The 18,861-nt window shown below is 36.6% G+C and overlaps 1 protein-coding gene across 1 annotated transcript; it reads right to left on the minus strand.

Moving 5' to 3' along the window:
• Positions 1-12,174: 12,174 nt before the first annotated feature.
• On the minus strand, positions 12,175-15,926 carry LOC107185603 (SUN domain-containing protein 1-like). Its single transcript, XM_015573322.1, has 7 exons — positions 15,825-15,926; positions 15,633-15,753; positions 14,287-14,418; positions 14,078-14,193; positions 13,520-13,687; positions 12,448-12,540; positions 12,175-12,297 (listed from the first exon to the last, which is right to left on the minus strand). The coding sequence occupies exons 1-7, from the start codon at positions 15,924-15,926 to the stop codon at positions 12,175-12,177; spliced, it is 855 nt and encodes a 284-aa protein (XP_015428808.1).
• Positions 15,927-18,861: the final 2,935 nt, after the last annotated feature.

Raw genomic sequence — 18,861 nt, forward strand, 5'->3', positions numbered from 1 at the left:
CCTCGCGACGAGAGAGATTGTTAGGTCTATACGAGAAAAACGGAAGATGATAAACGAAGAGACAAAAAAAAATATGTGAATTGAAAAATCGTTGAAACAATAGATACGTAAGACGTGTACTGCATACTTCGTAATGAGATATTTTCGGAACCAACGTACCCCAGTCGATTACTCAGACGCATCGTTACGATTGGCTAAAACGATCGCGGCCAGTTTGTAGGTATGTATATAGTCCCGAGTGATATTTTACTTTTTTTTCTTTTCGTCTCTCTTTCGCTACCGCCGTGCAATCAATCTAGTCGAGCTTCCGGGGAGCCGGAGCGTAGTTAGAACGTTAAAACTAACCCGACCGTTGTGATAATCTTTAATACAAATCGAAACCTCGTACAATCTTAATCTCGATGTCAATTGGTTCACACACACACACGCACACACACCCCCGTATACAGGGTGTCCAAAATGATGGGACAATCCTAAGCGTGCATATTCCTCATGTAATTACAAATCGAAAAGTCCTTTACCGTTTTGTAATCGGAAGCTCCGTTTCCGAGATGTTAACAACTAAACGAGCTCCAATCAACTGAGCGGTCTGCGCGTACGTGTGGCCCACTGCTCAGCTGATTGGAGTTCGTTTAACTGCTCATATCTCTGAAACGGAGCTCCCGATTACAAAACGGTAAAGGAGTTTTCGATTTGTAATCACTAGACTGTGGATTTTTTGCATTTGTAGACTCTAGAGCTCTGTGAAATACAATAAAAGACAAAACTTTCATCGAATGCAACGACTTTTCTATTTTATTCTTAACTCAATAACATACTTAAGAGAAGATAGAAATTCCTACTTTTGTTCTTGTCTTCAAGAATTATTTTATAAAATTTTATTTTGCATAAAAATCTGCAGTCTTATAATCACATGAGGAATATAGATGTTGCAGATTGTCCCGATCATTTTTGGACACCCGTATATATACACAGTGGACGGCACACTGCCGCCGCCGCGCACTTCCGAATAGTCCTGCGGCGACCAGGCAAACAGATCGTGGAATATACCATTGGGATTCATCCTCCGTGTTACCTCTTCGATATTTTTTGTTTTCTTTTTTCTCGCCCCACGCCCCCTACTTCACGCGTTTCTAGAACGTTCTTCTCGTTAACATCTGTGATATACTTTAAATCGTAATGTATTTCCCGAAACGGCAGAACAGAGAGAGAACATTGGAGACATTTAGCGACACGTGTGTTACGGAATAACTTTCCCACTAACCAAAAAAGAGCGAAAAAAATGGTGCAATGTAAAAACAAAAGAAACGGTGAAACAACAATTAGAGATGTAGCAGACTTTTTAATAAAACGAAGGACAAGCGTGTGAGAGGCTCTGGTAAATCTAAGAAAAACAGAAATGTATAATACATGGTATCCCACGTAATGTGAGCACCCTTAAATATCTCACTTACTTTTGATTTTCAGAAAAATTATTTTAACAAATGCTCAAAGTGATGTGCATCAACTTCAACACATCTTTTGCACGAATCTCTCAGTCGTAGTTGTTTTATTATTTAAATCTACTTCCATTTGTGGATTTTTTGTACTCAAGGTCACACGAAGGTCACACTACTATAGGTCATTGGATTGGTTTTGACGTTAACTATTACGCCACGATGATGCATGCAGTCCAATTTAAAAAAAAACACCGATGATCTAGAAAATTTGAAAAATATGACCTTGAGGAAGTTTGTTTGTTTATCACAGTATTGCCCCTTCCAACCAGATAATATTGTCCCTTCACATTTTTTTGTAACATCAAAAAGAAGTGAAATATTAGAGGTGCTAACGTTTGGTGGGACACCCTGTATATACCGGGTGGAGATTTTAGTATCGGTGCGGAGGTTAGGGCGACGATGGAACTCGCTTGAAAGTCAATGGTGAATGGTATATTTAGATATTAATTCGACTGGGATTAGGTGATTTTTGAACGTTATTATGTTGGCAGTTCTGTGTACACACCGGGTATAAAAATATTCTTAAAGTGAATCTACTATTTTCTTGATAAGGTAGGGATATAGTTTGAATTCGATGTATTTTCCCGCCATTGCGCTCGGCGAAAATGGCATACAGTAATAGAGTTTCTATAATAACGAGTATTAGTTTTTATGTTGAGTTTCGGTATAATAATGGATTATTTATATTGCTAGACGTAATGAAGGACATGATTCATAGAATTGTGTACTTCTCAAAACATAATGAAATATTCTGTAACGAAATAATTTACAAGTACGTGCCTTTTACTGAGATTTTTTTATACTGGAGATTATCCAGAGGTATAAGAACACAATAAAACAAAAGGAAACATAGAAGCAATTATTGAAGTTTTCAAATATCAAGAATATATATTAGGTTGAGTCGTGAATGATATCGGCAACAAATATTGAAAATTATTATATAATATTTAACTAATGCATTGTGGGTATTTATGAAAATTTCGATTGTCATAAATTATTTTTTTTAACAGTGGTTACACATAAACTTGTTTCTAAGAGTTATACAAGGTAAAATATAGCTTATAAATTTCACCAAACCTGCATCAGGATATTTATTATACAGGATTTTATACACATACAAAAAATTAAAAGTCCAATCGTATGTCCTTGTATCACAGCGTATAATTTATATTTTTGAAAATGTTACGTTACCAAATTCGTACCCTTTTTCTTCCAACATAGGGTAAACAAATAAATAATTAGAAACTATTTGTAAATAGAATAACACAGAGATAACCTTTCGAATACATAAGTGACAATCTCGTTAAATAATTGCCTCGACAAATCATTACTTAATGAAATTAGCAAAAAATCACAAAGAATAGGACGACAATCTCATCGAGGCCCTGCCTCGAGAACCTACAATAAAATTAGAAAAATTAAAATTATAAGAATCAAAAATAAAATTATATCGTTTTATTTTCCTTCGAGCGAGTTCGATCGTGCCCTATAATTCATACCATACTTTATTTACACCCACATTATATGTATACATTGTCGATGGAAGAAGTACAGTATAACCTCATGCGAGGGACGCTCGGATAGCACCCCTAAATGTTGACCCACGGGACTACGAGCAGCAGAATATATCACAGGGTCTCCGTAACGGGCCTACATAGGCTCTTAATTTTCTATAATCGGACCAAAATCAGTAGACAGATCCAGACAACTACCTCCAACGTGAATCATAAAGTGAAGCTATTGCAGTTAGGCCAGACCTGTCCACGGCATAGTCCATCCGTGCTGAGTTGAAGTTGAATTTGGCAGAATAGGGTCGGGAAGCAAATACTATTACGATAAAATTATTACATTTCGATATATTCCAATTATCGACCATTGTACTGTCAGTAGAACAAATACAATGATCTTTAGTCATTCGTATTCCGGGCAGCACGACTGCAGATCAGGAACAGACCAAAGTCGACCCTGTTTAGGCCCTAGCCCATAGATCGCGTCATCCTCGACATTACACGAAAACCGATACAAATAAACCTACATTGCATCAGCTACTCACAACTAGGAAAACAGAAAGTCTTCACTTACTGCATAATGTGATGTTGCATAGTTCCAGAAAAGTCACTGTATCTGTTCCACCGACAGTAACCGTGGAGCGAGTACCCTCTAACTAGACAGAGAAGGTGCATGAAAATAACAAGTAGCCTCCTATTTTTCCTACTTTTTTTGTATCATTTCCTTGTAATCTGTGGCCAAGTTGCAATTGTCTACTTGAGGTTTCCTATCATTGGCGTGGCGAAAGCCTTGGCAAGTGTAAACGCACCTTTACACCGTATAGTACTCTGTAATCTGACAAGGAGAGTGCAAGATCTTAGGGTCACCGATTTAATAGAGACTCTGAACACTGGTAGATTTCGTCATTCTGTTCACGATAATACCCTATTATAGGGTCAGACACTCGATATTTTTCAAGATATTCATGATTGAAGTTTCAGTACCTTAAAAAGTGCACTAAAATAGAATAGGGGGCCTCACGGTCTCCATAATAACGTGAGAACGGAGTGGGGGCGGCTAAGCTGCTCGTGAGCGCTAGGTCTGCGTCAAGTTTCGCCCCTTCGAGAGTCTGCGCGCACGCGTCAACGGGCGCAGAATGGGGGCAATACGATATAATGAGGGATAGAGCGGCGGAGCGTGAGTTGTCTGAAGCGTCAACACAGTTTCGGTCCGACTACAGTGCGCGATAAGTGAATCGAATTCGACCCCCTGTGACTGCTGACTCCCTACAGTTAAGAAATTACGTACACCTTCCATCGGTGATAAATACGGTGAGTGGCACTTGAAACTGCGCAATGCCGTTGGTGAACAGTTCATAAATAATTATTTTATGTTAATTGAACATTCAGGGTAATTCGAGAAGGAGTTAAATAATTTATGGGACGTATAGTAAATAATGTCCTGCCAACGTAAGTCTGTGAATTAATTAGATGTAGGCACTTTATTTTGCTAAAGTCAATAAGCATATGACATGAATAGAATATTTTTAAACATTTTTGTAGAAACAGTAGAGGACATTTTTTATTAAAAACAAATCTGAGGTCTCATTTACCTGGAAATGACCATTCATATTTATTTTGTTTGCTTCAAGATTAATTACTAGACCTATGTTAGTTAAAATTCTAAATTGTAATGTTTTGCAAAATTTACAGAATATTACACTTTTGATAATCGAGAATATTATAAAGCAGCAAGAAACATTGATTTTTACTAAATTTATAAAGATTTATTTTTACGTCAACCTAGAAATATAAAATTCCAATTTATAAACGAAGTTTCTATTAAGTTAACGTTTCGATATGAATCAAAACGTATTCCAATACGATAGACCTTCCCGTATCCGAACTAATAAAGGAAACATAAGTGTTCGGATAACAGAATGTTCGAATATTAAGGTATTCAGATAATGAGTGATCGGATATAGGAGGCTCTATTACAATTAAACTTTAACAGACTTCAATTTTTTTTGCATTTAAATAATATTTTACGATGAGAAGTCTGGCGAGCATGGCGCAATACGGTTTCAAGTGACCTTCTCCGTGCAAGTATAAATAGGGAACTCTACTGTAAATACATACATACACTTACGAATATTCTACATACTCTACACTCGGTGTGGTTTATTTTGATACTACCGTGCGCGGTAATATTTAACGATCGTCGTCGGAATAAATCCAACAAAAGAGAAAAAAAATACTAAGTAATATGTAAAGTAAAATGACTCTATGCCTTCTAACCGTTGACAAAACGTTGACGACCTTCGCGCGTTGGTGGCGCCTCCACGCGCTTCGAACAATTGCAAATGGCGGCCGTTCTTCGTTGACTCGAAGCAAGTATGGGTTGCCGAAGTAAATATTTACAAGCGCTGTGCACCACGTTATTATATGGGACACGCTTCGGAAGTTTCGAGAATCTAGGAATAGTAGAATAGAACAACAGTGCAATATCAATTATTTTATTGTGTTGAAAATTGAAATAGGTCATCGCGAAAGTCCTTGATAAAGTCTGTTTTATAATACTGTGAACAGAAAAATTACTTTATTTTATATATCTGTAATGTATATAATATTGTTCATTTATTGCATATATTTACATTATTTCAAAGGATTGCAATAATTCGGTGTTTTAAACGAATTTGAAAATAGCCCAGATAACCGTTTGCGTGTAGTTAGCAGCAGGTTAACAGCAGATTGTGACGAAATCTGTCTACAAATCCATAGTCATCTGTTTCCGTATTTGACTAGATTTTGTACGTGAAGCAGATTGGCGGCAGATCCTGCAACATACTACGTCAGATCTGGTTAGGGTAGGTTATGTTGCAACATCTACCGTCAATCTACCGCTAATCTGCGCGCAAATTGTTTATAACAAATCATGCTTCAAATCTGTAACCTTTCTGGCTACCAGAGCTTATAACAGGCATTGGACAAAATCTGGCTGTGCAGGTTTGATTGACTGGGAGTGAAGTTGGAGATAATTAATTTAAAAAAGAGACATGTTTATTTGTGTTATAATAAAATGTCAGCAAGAATATATAGATATATTTTATATTTTTGTCTAACATAACTACTATTGTTTATTTATTCTATACATTACAATTGTTTATATCGTGAATGATCGTTTGTAAAAAGTCTTTCTTTTTCAATTTATCGAGAGTTTTATACTAACACTTTTGCAGTGGCCTAATACATACACATGTACAGCATATAATGGATATATTCGAACGACAGAGCAATTAAAGGTCAATTATTAATAAAGTTTTACAATATTGTAGTTTAATGAGATAATATATTTACGTTAGCAGATTGCTTTGCGAATATAAAATTACAATAAACATTTCCCAATTCCTGTTACTTTAGTACATGTACATTAATATCATTTCGATTCTATTAATTTGTAATAAATTGTCGATTTATTTATCACGGTAGACCTCTGAACACCACGTAGCTCGAATATACTTTTATTGCTAATTATACAAAAATCTTGCGAGCAATTAATAGTAATTACTATTAATAATAATTGTATAATAATTAACAGATAATAGTAATACTATTTTTGTAATTACTAATGTTATGAAAATACTATTACTATAATTATAAAGTTACTATCGTTAATTACCAGAATTATTACGATTATTAATAGGAGAAAGTTACAAAAATCGCAGAAATTCAGTCAATACTAATGACTATAAAGTACAACGTCACGTGTGTATATAGACACGCTAGTATCGAAACCACAGTACTGCCTCTCTAATAGTCACTTATTCCGGGTACGTATCGCGACAATCATCAAGTGAGCTAGATTTTTCAGGGTAGTTCGTTAAGGGTACTCATTCTTCGTTGATCGCCTCTTCTGTACGAGCAAATTCAAAGGTGGTGGGGATGTACCGGGTGACAGTTAACGAAGCAGAAACCGTGACAACAAGAGAGACATTACTGTACATCGAAGTACACGAACTTTCTTCAATGAAATGGTAAAAAAAAAGGTTAGTTATTTAAATTCTTATAGTCATTATCGACATTCTCGAAACTTTCAAAGTGATCCTCGTACTTTAATGTTAATCGTCGATCGTGATTTAGGCCGCGCGATTTATCGACCAATCGCGAAAACCGATCGATTCGCGTCGTGTCGTTCTAAAATCTGTTCATCAGCTACCTGGATGAAATTAACGTCGATCACTATTACTGGATTCGTAATACGTAATAATTTCCCTGTGTAACGCCGTTGAACCGTTGATCGAGAGAGCTGTTAATTAACGTTTCAGGCGTGGATGGATTTGTTTCACGTATTAATTACGATCGAATCGAAGAAGAAATCGACTCTAGCAGTAGAATGTGTTTAAAGGTGAAATTGAGATTAGAGAAAAATATTCAAGGGAGTGTAACATTATTTTCGTTTTAAAATAGCATTTATTTCATGGCAATGAACGATGTTAACAAATAAGAAATACATACACTAAAGGATAACAATTGATAAATAATTTATTAGACAATTGTCAACTTAGAAACAGTTTAGGATCGAGTTTGGGAAAAAAAAACATTTTTATGAACCCATTCAAGTCATAAATTATTTTTGTTCATCAAAAACAATTTTTGAATAAATTATAAAATAATTTCTTGCATAGATTGCAAAAGTTACATTTGAATTATTTTATTTGTTGATTGAAAAAAGAAAATAATATGGGTTATTATACATATATATTCTTCTCTGTTACAATTTGTAATTCTATGTGGCAAAATTGAACGTCGTGCATGCATTAATTAAACTGTAGTTACTTTAAAAAATGACAAACATAAGCTTCAAACTCGTCGCTATAACCAGTTTTTTGTTACGAAATTATCGATTGATATTGTTCATTCTCGTTAAAAATTCACAATTTCATCGGACAATGGCAGATGGACTGGTTAAATGACCAACTCTCATTACTCATGTGACCAATCTCCCAGTGGTCACGTGACGTCTGACACGAGCCATATCTACTTGCAATAAACACCATTATGGTAACCTATATTCTAACGTATAATGCCTCTTAAATCCCTGTACGTACCTTCAAATGGTTAAACAATTCATGAAATTTTCATCTGTTGCCAACAACTAGTGCCATAATTAATTAAAATTCGTGTAGCAATAATTTAAAAAACATTCATTCCCTTGTCACTGCGATCTTTCATCGCTGCAATTGCCTTCTTACTAAAATTCCGTGGTTCTGTTGTTCTTGACGTGAATGAACAGTAACCAGAATTAACAATTCGAATCACGAGACTATTTTACTGTACATTCCCAAAACATTGAGCACTCAAGTGATCACCTCTAACGGAATAAACTGCAGGAATATTTCTCATGGCACGACAATCTACTAATTCGATTACTTTTCCGATTATCCACAATTATTTTGTCATTAAACAATCCGTGATTCGATTGACGTTGCTCTCAGTCGAGTGATTGCCACTGTCTGTTAACATAGCAAGCGAGACGGTAGAACTGTTGACTGTGGACAATCGAAATTACTCCGCTTAAAAGGTCTAAGGTACACTCTTACGAGCCCAACCGAACCTACTCTACCTAACCTACGAAATATAGAATCAATCATTCACACAGAAACACGAAACAAAGGTTTCTATTTCTTAGCTGCTCTGAAAATTAAAATACGCGCTAAATACAGTAAATCATCGACGATTGTTCGAAGGCTCCTCGGCACTGAGTGTGCAGACGTCATCCCCACCACTGGGTCGGGAGTTCCCGTGGAACCAGTCAAGCACCCAGTGGTAGGGATAACGTCTTTAACACTCAGTATCGAGGAGTCTTCGAACACTCACGGATGATTTACTATACACAGACTATCTTTACTAGTCTTCTTGACGAGTTAACTAGCAGAACAAATATTATAGGTTTAATACATTTGCACGCCTTTTCCGTGCAACATCTGTGTAAATTGGTTTCAACAAAATATTTTCAACAAAAGATTTCAATAAAAAAACGTGTAATAATAATTAACCTTATATATTATCTCACACAACGTATAAAGGCAATAAGGCAACAGTTGTGTATAAGATTGTCCTTGGACCTTTTAACCAGAGATCCCCTAGGATTCTAACCTAACCTAATCCGTGCGAGCGCGTACATGACGCGCATGCGCGGCGCGTCCCTCCGGCACCACGGCCGAGTTTCGAATAGCTAGGATAGCGTTTAGACGACTGATCTCCGAATTATATAGTTTACTCTAGCCCACGAGATGATTCGTGTTAACCGACAAAATTCGCCGATCAGCTGCACGTGTGTGCGTTACATGCAAGTAAACCAAAGAAGAAGAAAAGAAGACGGAACGGAGGTTAGGATAAACAGAGAACAAACGGAACTCTATAATCTATGTGCGCACCGCAGCGGCGGAATACTTACTTCTATCTGCGACAAAAAAGCTGAAGCATAAAAAGCGAAGAAAGCACACACAGAGATGAGAAAATTACAAAAAACTAAACGATACGCAGGGTGTCCGTTAACTGGTGTCGCGCATGTGGACATGTGTGGTGATTGTACGTGTGAAAAAATGAGACAAACGTGTAGAATAGTTTTGTTATGACTCATTTCGATTTCGAGATAATAGAATTTTCATTCTGACCAAGTATCTATGGCACTGAACCAGTTCAACAAAATTGTCGATTTTCACTACTGTATGAATCAAGGGGCGCACTGCAGTAAATCATCGATGAGTGTTCGAAGGCTCCTCGAAACTGAACATTAAATATTTCATGAACTAATGGTCATATGCGACTGAAACAAATAGCATTGGCTACAGAATTCCACGCTCTATCACTGTGATAAACCTCATTAAAAAGTTAGCGTTACACCTGGGAACATCTCCTTGTCAGAGCCGGGGGGGGGGAGCCTTCGAACACTCATCGATGATATACTGCAGTTTGATAATCGCGTTATGTGATTGTAATGACGTCATGTCGGCCTGGACCATTACATAAACGCTTTGCAATAGGTCAATTTTACCAACCAATAGGCCAGTAGTCCTTTTGTCTTCTCGACGTTTCGCCAAGGAAACAAAAGTAACACGATATTGGTGGAAATCTTGACCTACTAATGTGTTTAAGTATTGGGCGTACTGTATATTATAAAAATTTCTGTTACGTCACGTGACAAGCATTCTTCTGACGTCCCTATACCCCACAAGCGCTTAAAATTGGACTTCGATGTGGAAATACAGTAAAGTCGCTTTAACTGCGCGGAAAGGCCTCTACGTTAACTTTCCACGCCCCATCGAGGGGAGCCCAAAAAAGATTAAACGCCGGCGTGTCGGTGAGACAACACTAATGCAACATTCGACTGACTCGACTCTTAGCTTCTCTTTCTTTCTGATTAGCTGTCTCTTTCTGTGACCATCGCGCTGCTGGCATTATATTGTACTTACAAAAACGACCTACCGAGGCTCGGCTCCAAATGTACGAAGAGTTGAAATATGGTGAGGTCCACGCTTACTGCGCGCATGCAGTCTCGCGTTTTCGTGCAGTTAACGCGACTTAACTGTATCTCGAAAATGAAGCGAGTTACAAGAACATTTGATACCGAATTTTCGTCTTATTTTTTCACGTAGAGTCAGGATCTTTTCCGAATGTACACGCCTGTTATGGGACATCGTGCATATCGCACACGCCTGCGTGTGTGTGGGTGAGGGTACATATATATTTATAAGCGCGTATACACGTGTGCACGCACGTAAGTTACAACACACGTGCACGCGTACAAGTTACGTGAATTATAAGTACAAGAAACGTAATCAGAATTATAACGTGTTATTCAGTGTACTTGTTGCCGCGTGCCTCTCGAGTCTGTTCTTCGCCCCTAGAGGAGGCAGTGCGTAATCGTCTATGTCTATATTTAAAAAAAAAAGAAGAAAAACTGGAAAAAAAAGAAAAACAGAAAGAGAAACAGACATGGAAGAGAATAAAGGATAGAAGGAGAAACATTTAGTAGAACTCGTCAAAGGCTAGTAGTCGCCACCTTCACAGAAGTAACGTGCTATTTTAATTACCAGACCGAGGTGATGCGTCCTTTTTGTCTGCCATCCTCTGCATTCACGCGATTTGACCGAGAGATCGGGTGTCACGTGGATCTCAAGCGAATTTGTGGAGCAGGGGGGGTGGACAGAGGGTGGAAGGAGTAGTAGCAGGGAAACGAGTGGATGAGTGCGTGAGACGGAGAGAGTGATATACAGTGCACGACGATAGAGACATAGAACAAGACTTAAATATGTACAAATGTAATAAATTGAATGACGATTACGTTGAATCTTGTCTCGTTTGTGATATTTCTTAGAATTTCTTTTACAGTGAATACAGTAGACTCGCGATAATTTCCCAGATTTGGGGTCTAAAGGCGGGTGGCTATAGAAACGGGTAATTATCGAGAGCCAAAATAGCATGTGGAATTTCCTCGAAGCTCGTTTCATAAACGTCATCCAACCAATTATTGTCAGTAGGGGGCTATTCCTAACGAGTATTTGTCCAAAAGGCAGTTATCGCGAGTTTACTGTGTATAACATTGCTTCTTATGACGCCTCCTGGATTGGTGGTTGTGGATGAAGGATCTAATCTTGAGAGGTATGGAACTTCATGTAACCGAAACTGATATTATTAATATATGTATACATTTTTAATCTTGCAAAAAAAAGTTTGAGTAAAATGTTTTAAAAATTTACCGAACTTCCATATGGAGTGGTAGAGTAATAATGCTTTTCGAAAAAATTAGTATTTTAAATAACTAAATTCTTTTACTAATTTTTGTTATTATCTTTCAAGAAATCTGTCCTTGCAATGTAGTTTTCTCTCTAATATTACCATTTTAATTGCAAGAAAACAATATTGTGGTTAACAACAAAATAATAATAACAACACCATGGTGTATATGTCTTTATTTACTATACGATAAAGTATACATCATACATACGCACGAAAATCCTATCCAAATCGATATTATATTATTAATAATATTACACTACGTAGAGACGCCATCTTGGAATTCCTCCGTGGAGCCGCGGACCCCCTCGATTGTTCGAAATTCATGCGAAGAATTCCTATTTCTACTCCGTTGATCGTTGAGCAATTATTGTTTCACGTGTGGACCATTATCTATTCTTCTGGCTTAAAGTACCGTGAACCCGTATTCGATAAATGCAGGTGTATTCATTATTACCGCTATTGGAGTGAACCTTTAATTCGACTATTTTGTACGGCTTCTTCGGCTCTGTCTGTGAATTGCAAAACGGTTGGCGTGACATTTAAAGATTTTTATTATTTTAATTACTGTTATTTATATTATTATTATTATAATAATAATTTTCTGAGTTCTCTTTAGTCAGCGAGTAGTTAGTACAAGTTTAAGAAGCTCGTAACTATACCTGAATCTCGAAGTATTGTATAGGAGGACCAGTATTGTCGTACATGAAATCACCAAAGAAAAATGGATGTGTATCGTCCACGCAATCCAGTCCCTAAAAATCAATGCAACTGTTCAATTTATTATTTTGCAAGGTAATACAGTGAAGTCGCGTTAATTGCGCGAAGCTCGAGACCCCATGCACGCCGTAAGCGTGGACGATCACCATTTCAACCTTGCTAAGGGGTGTTTCGTCGGGATGTCTTATGGAAAATTAACACTAGGTTTACGGGACGTGTCATTTTGACGCATTTCGAATGCTTTCTAACCTCGAAATTCTCTATGTAGTATACCTATCTCTATAGCTATGCATTAATTTCAGAGATCATAAATTGTGTATTATATAAAATAAGTTGTTTTTTAAAGAAAATCTGCGGGTTCGTTGACGCGTACCGTGGAGATACCTACACGATAAATGCCCGTAAACCTAGTGTTAATGTAGAGACCCTTCGCGCAGTTAACGCGACTTTACTGCACATTGAGACGATCTTTATGCACTGCGCACATTTTCCATTGTGTTTCGCGACGGTGCGTTTAAAGTACAGAGGCAGGTCTAATGAGACCCGGAATCTACGAAACAAGGGTCTAGTTAAGTAATATTGACACTGACACATGGATTACTGTGTCCAAAGAATATCTCTAAAAGTATACAACCTTAGTTTCTAGACACAAATTTTCCACAAATGTCCTGTATTTCTAGAAACACCCTTTCCGCGCAGTTAAAGCGACTTTACTGTATTTATTGGAAGCACGATTTAGTAAGGTTAAAGGGTTAAGCCGTTCAACCCTCATTTACCAGAGAAAAATTAATTGAATAAAATTATTATTTTTTCACTAATGCACTCTTATCGTTAGTATATTAATTTACTCCAAAATTAGTAATTTAAATTATTTAATATAGTAAATTATTTCAGATTACGTAATTTGTGTTATTTAATATTATGCTGTTTAAGTGAATAAGTATGTGTTAAATAGAGAATAAATTAAATTAATACTGCTCTGACAATTATAGTCACGAAATTAGTGCGATTTACCCAAAGAGAGAAATCCTTCGGTGCGGTGCTCGTTTCCCCTGTGGGTGATATGGTTTCTGGAATGTGTTCTAAACTGACACCGGAAACGTGTACGGGGCCAAGTAACTGTATGACAACGCTACCGCTGCTGCCTTTGAATGCCCAGCATTCGCCCGGAAGAACGCCAGTCTTTAAAATAATATTGGTAGATATTAATTAACGCTGGTCTTTGAAGTAATTCGTTGGCGTCAATTAACGCTAGTCTTTAAAGTAATGAGGAGACATTAATTACCGGTTAATCCGGAAGAATTAAATAGAAAATAGAAAAGAATTTAATGTTAACTTTTTTTAATTTAAACGATCGAAGTAGTTAAGGAGCTAAATAAACATAGGTAAAAAAAAAAGAAAAAATGTTATACAGGGTGTCGTCGAACTGATATCAAAAGCTTACTATAGCTATTCAATATTGCTACACTTAGAAAAATCAGATAACAAGGAAAAACGGAAGATTTTTCGATTTGAAGGGATGGTCGACTTAAAACTTTCGTGGAATAAACGAGGTCAGCCAATAGGAACAACCTGAATTACAGCTTGAGGCGTGTTTTGTTGTTGACAAAGCGGAATTCCAAAAAATTTCAGGACGGGTGCACCAGCCGAGTACGTTTCTGTGTTCCTTGTAGTAAGAATCGCGCCTCCTAGATGCGTCCCAGAACAGGGGAAAAAAGGAGAGAACTCATTTAATATCTAGAAATATAAAACACAAAATATCCTAAGTGATTCAAAAAAACCTGAACTTCCAAGAGCGTAATCCGTTCTGCCAGTCTTGTCGGCATCGTACGTCTGCAATTCGGTCCTCACCAAATCTCTGACCGTTTCCGGGGACATGGCTTTTAACAGAGCTTTTGTGTGCGTATCCATTCCTATTTTGAACCAATTTAAAAATGAAAAAAGAGTGTACTGTGTGCTATAACTAAATAGGTTACGTATAGTATGTCTCTGTCTATAAGCGCGCCGTCAGTCACCAAACGCTTTCGTGTTTCTTGGCCAACTCTATTTCCAATAAATTTAAGGAAAAAGAATTGCCATAGACAAAACGTTATCTAATCTGTCAATAGAACAGCTTTTCTCTGTCTATAAGCGCACCGTCAGTCACAAACGTTTTCGTACTTCGTAGTTATTTCTATTTCCAACCAATTTTACCAAAAAGAACCAAAATAGATAAAACTGTCTGTCCTATCAGTGGAGAGCTGACCAATAGGTTATACGGGTTTTCTCTGCCTATAAGTGCTATACTGGGTGAATCGTTTACCGCTGTCACCTAATTTATTTGTAAACTATTTGTTATATAAAAAATGTTTCAGACAAAAGTTGTATGGTATCGAGGGGAGCACAAAATGTAATAATTAGTTTTTTGCTGTTTTGCTTTTTTATCGAGATATGACGGTCACTTTGAATTCTTTTATGATAATGTGAAGAATTTTATGGTGCAACTGGAAAAATTATGATAAACTTTTGTGAATGTAAAATCCGTACATATATACCCTAATAGTTTTTTATTCAGCGTTCAACAATCTGTCCGAACGCAGGGTCAAAGTTTACACATTACGATAAAGAACTCAAGGTGTCCTTAATATCTCGATAAAAAAGCAAAATAGCAAAAAACTAATTATTACATTGTATACCCCTCTCGATACCTTACAACTTTTGTTTGAAACATTTTTTCATATAACAAACAGTTTACAAATAGATTAGATGGCAGCCTTAAGTGAATCACTCTCTCTGTATAGCTCAACCCATAATCATTGAATTAGGTAATTTCATGCATTTATACCGAACAGAAATGTCTGAAACACAGTCAAATATAAAACTCCAATCAAATTTAATATTCTTGATCTGAAGAGGCCCTTAACAGAGAAAGAAATTGGTACTATTCGACTGGACTATTTCGACCCCTAACTTTATACAATGCTTATTCGAGTCTATTCCGTGTTCCTTGAGTGTTCTAATACTTATGAACGAGATAATATTATAGATCACTCTGTATATGTGGTCTCATATTTAATACAACGATCGTCTCTAAAAAAAAGTTTCGATAAACCGTACTCATACGGAGGAAAGAACGAATCTGTTTTACCTTCGGATACTTCGTTCCTTAAATACAAAATGGCCTCGGACATCTTTGGGATCACATAACCAACCTCCATTAGCCTGCTCTTCAAATCATCTCGCGTTTCCATCACGTTCTTTACTTCCATCTGAACAAAAATCGTTCAAACGTGAAATTTGAGCAATGTACAATCACGATTACCGACCGAGTGGTAGTTACCGATAGGGTGTTCAGGTGTGCCCTCAGGTTCACTAGGTCCGATCTGATCACTTTGAAGCTGGTGCTGGCGGAGTATTTGTCACAAAGATGGGACACTGACATCGCTGAAATTTTCGGAGGTATTATTTTCGTACTTATCGTAACTTATATACCGGGCGATTCACGAGAAACAGAACACCTAAATATCTCCGTTAAAATTGAAGATAGAAAAAAATGTTAAAGAGAAAAGTTGCACTGTTCAAGGAGGTAAATATAATAATATAAACAGTTTGCTGATTGTTGTTGTCTTCGAGGTCTTGTGAAGGTCATCGATTTTTTTTTAATGGCACTAATATATTTTTAACTTCATAACATAGTAGCTAATGTCAAGACGAGTTCAACTATGTGGTATATTATGACCTTCATATGACCTTAGACTAAAAAATTTCTAAAAAGGGATGGACAACTGTGATCTGGAAATCAGTCTTTGTGAAACCGAACTGCTTCTTGAAGACACTGACGACTTTCGTGATAAATGGAAGTAAGATCGATCTTCTCTTCCTTTAACTAACGCAAGGTTAAACGTTATATCGATAAACTAAAATCTAATAGTAATTTTTAACCCGCAATTGGAATATTCCGCGACATTAAGGATATAAACAATGCAAAGTGAAAAGAGAAATCAAGACTTTCACCCCTTCTTAAATAATTAACGTAACAATCTTGACTTTTCTTCTCACGATGAATTAAGTAATAAATAATTAGGAACTGTAATCGTATCATTTATTGGTACACATAAATCTAATTTTCTGGGGTCCTTTGTCATAGGTTAAATGGAACTTTATAGTAATATATAACTTTTCAGTAATTTATATGTGTTCGTGGAAGACGAAAAATACCGGACCGCGTTCCAATTACGTGTCAGTTACTTTATCCAGAGTGTGTGAAATTTTTGTAATCACGCAGTAAAACGTACCTAATAACGACGTAATGACGCAAAATACAAACGGTTTGATGAGTTTACAGTACCAAGGGGGTGGCCGAGAGGAATTCAATATTACGGCTGGACAGGTTCCTCCATTCGCGCAGCAGTACGTGTTTCGTACGCTCATCGGATCGTCCTCATAATCACAGAGCTCGATCTTTTTATGGACCGTGACATACACTCCGCGGTTTCTGTGATACGATCAAATTTTGGTCGAGGTTTCATCAAATAAAACGTGCTGCTGATCGGCTGACTTCCGTTCGATCGAATCCTGGAACGGATTTCAGGCGATCAAACGGCGATCGAGCGTAATCTTGGGCATCTGTGACTGGTGTAAATATCGATTTGAGCTCGACTTTTTCTTCTCGAACCCTTTAATCATTCCGAGACAGATTCTGTTAAGCCTCTATACTTATCTCACAGTCTAAATGTGATCTTAAGAAATATTATATTGAATAATTACATGTAAAATTATATAGTCTAAATTTTAAATATAAGTATTTAATTTTGCGTTTCCAAATGGCGGAGAACGGTTTTTTTGGTTAATTATACGAATGTTACGATGGTCTAACTTTTTAAATGCTTTAAAGTTCTATGCATCAATTCAAGGCATAGGAGGAAGTTTTCTAATGAATGCAATAAATAATACAATTTCGTTATTATTAATGTACTGAATTATATTTTTCTTTCTACGTGTACATGAGCAAATACAATTGTATACCTTTCATGAAGGTCGTCCACTAGAAACAAAACCTGTCGATCCCATAACGAGACCCAATCACTCGAAGGAACTAACTTTCTTCTTTCGAATTTCAAAATTCTGAGCTCAACATCATTTCGTGAACGCATGAAAGAAGACGCTGGGTCTCTCTATTCGGAATATCGAATGACCTTGAATGCGTCGACAAACGTCATTGAGAAGAAAATTCTTTGTGCATGATACCAGACTGTTTTGTTTCCATTGAATCGCCCTTGTACAAGTAACAATTAACATGATTAATAACCTCTTAACACTAGAAGTACACTTATCGGTTGCATAAAAGTGACCCATTTTTCCATTTGGTAATTTAATACGATATTTCTATTTTCAAGATATTCAAAAAATTTCGAATACGTAGGTACAGACAAATACGAATTATAATAATAAATACAAAAACAGAATTTCTTTTTTGTTTTTAAATGAAAACACATGTGGGTCAAAATAACCGATCCTTCCAGTGTTAATAATACAAAAGAAATTTCTCCTCGCTTCTGGTCTCAATAAAATGAACTATGAAAATAGGAATTTGTATCTTACCGCACGCCTAAATAGTTGTACCGATAAATAATTCACCTACGATTGGTCATCACATAAAATAGTCATTTTCCAGGAAATGAAAATTTAGCTGTGACGCTCCAATAATAGCCGACCTATGTCACCGTTGTCCGCCATTTTGAAAAGCAAAATGTGGGAGGGTGCTTTGACTTTCTTTTAGGTTATGTTATTATTTCAGTAAAAGTACGTACAGTAAATTATTCATTGGTACACGTAATATCTTAGGAAAACTGGTTTGCATTATCGAGGCTTGTGTGTTGTATTTAAACTGCGGATTTTGTATGTACCCGTAGCATATTGCATTCTTTGAAATGCACAATATACTAAAATGTTAATGCAATTTTATGAGATTTTTATTTCACTTGGAACCTCGTCGAACAGTTAATAAAGTAATCAAATTTCTGCTCAATTCCAGTTTTTTTCTAAATTGGGCAATAAATATCTATATATTTGCAAAAATATTCTCAGTCCAGTTATCGTGTTACGCATATACAGGGTGTTTCTAGAAATACAGGACATTTGTGGAGTATTTGTGTATAGAAACTAATGTTTTATATTTTTAGAGACATTCTTTGGACACAGTAATCCATGTGTCAATGTCAGTATTACTTAATTAGACCCTTGTTCCGTTGATTCCGGGTCACATTAGACCTGTTCCTGTACTTTAAATGCACCATCACGAAATACAATGGAAAATGTGCGCAGTGCATGAAAATAGTCTCAATATGCAATAAAGTCGCGTTAACTGCGCGAAGGAC

This window comes from Dufourea novaeangliae, unplaced genomic scaffold (genome assembly GCF_001272555.1).
Source record: "Dufourea novaeangliae isolate 0120121106 unplaced genomic scaffold, ASM127255v1 scaffold48, whole genome shotgun sequence".
NCBI classification, from domain to species: Eukaryota; Metazoa; Arthropoda; class Insecta; order Hymenoptera; family Halictidae; genus Dufourea; species Dufourea novaeangliae.

Coding starts and splice junctions, on each gene's coding strand:
- LOC107185603 (XM_015573322.1), bottom strand. CDS start 15,926: ATGTCAGTGTCCCATCTTTGTGACAAATACTCCGCCAGCACCAGCTTC. Junction 14,419..15,632: donor AAGGAACGAAGTATCCGAAG/GTAAAACAGATT, acceptor GGTTCAAAATAG/GAATGGATACGCACACAAAA. Junction 12,541..13,519: donor CGAAGGATTTCTCTCTTTGG/GTAAATCGCACT, acceptor ATTGATTTTTAG/GGACTGGATTGCGTGGACGA.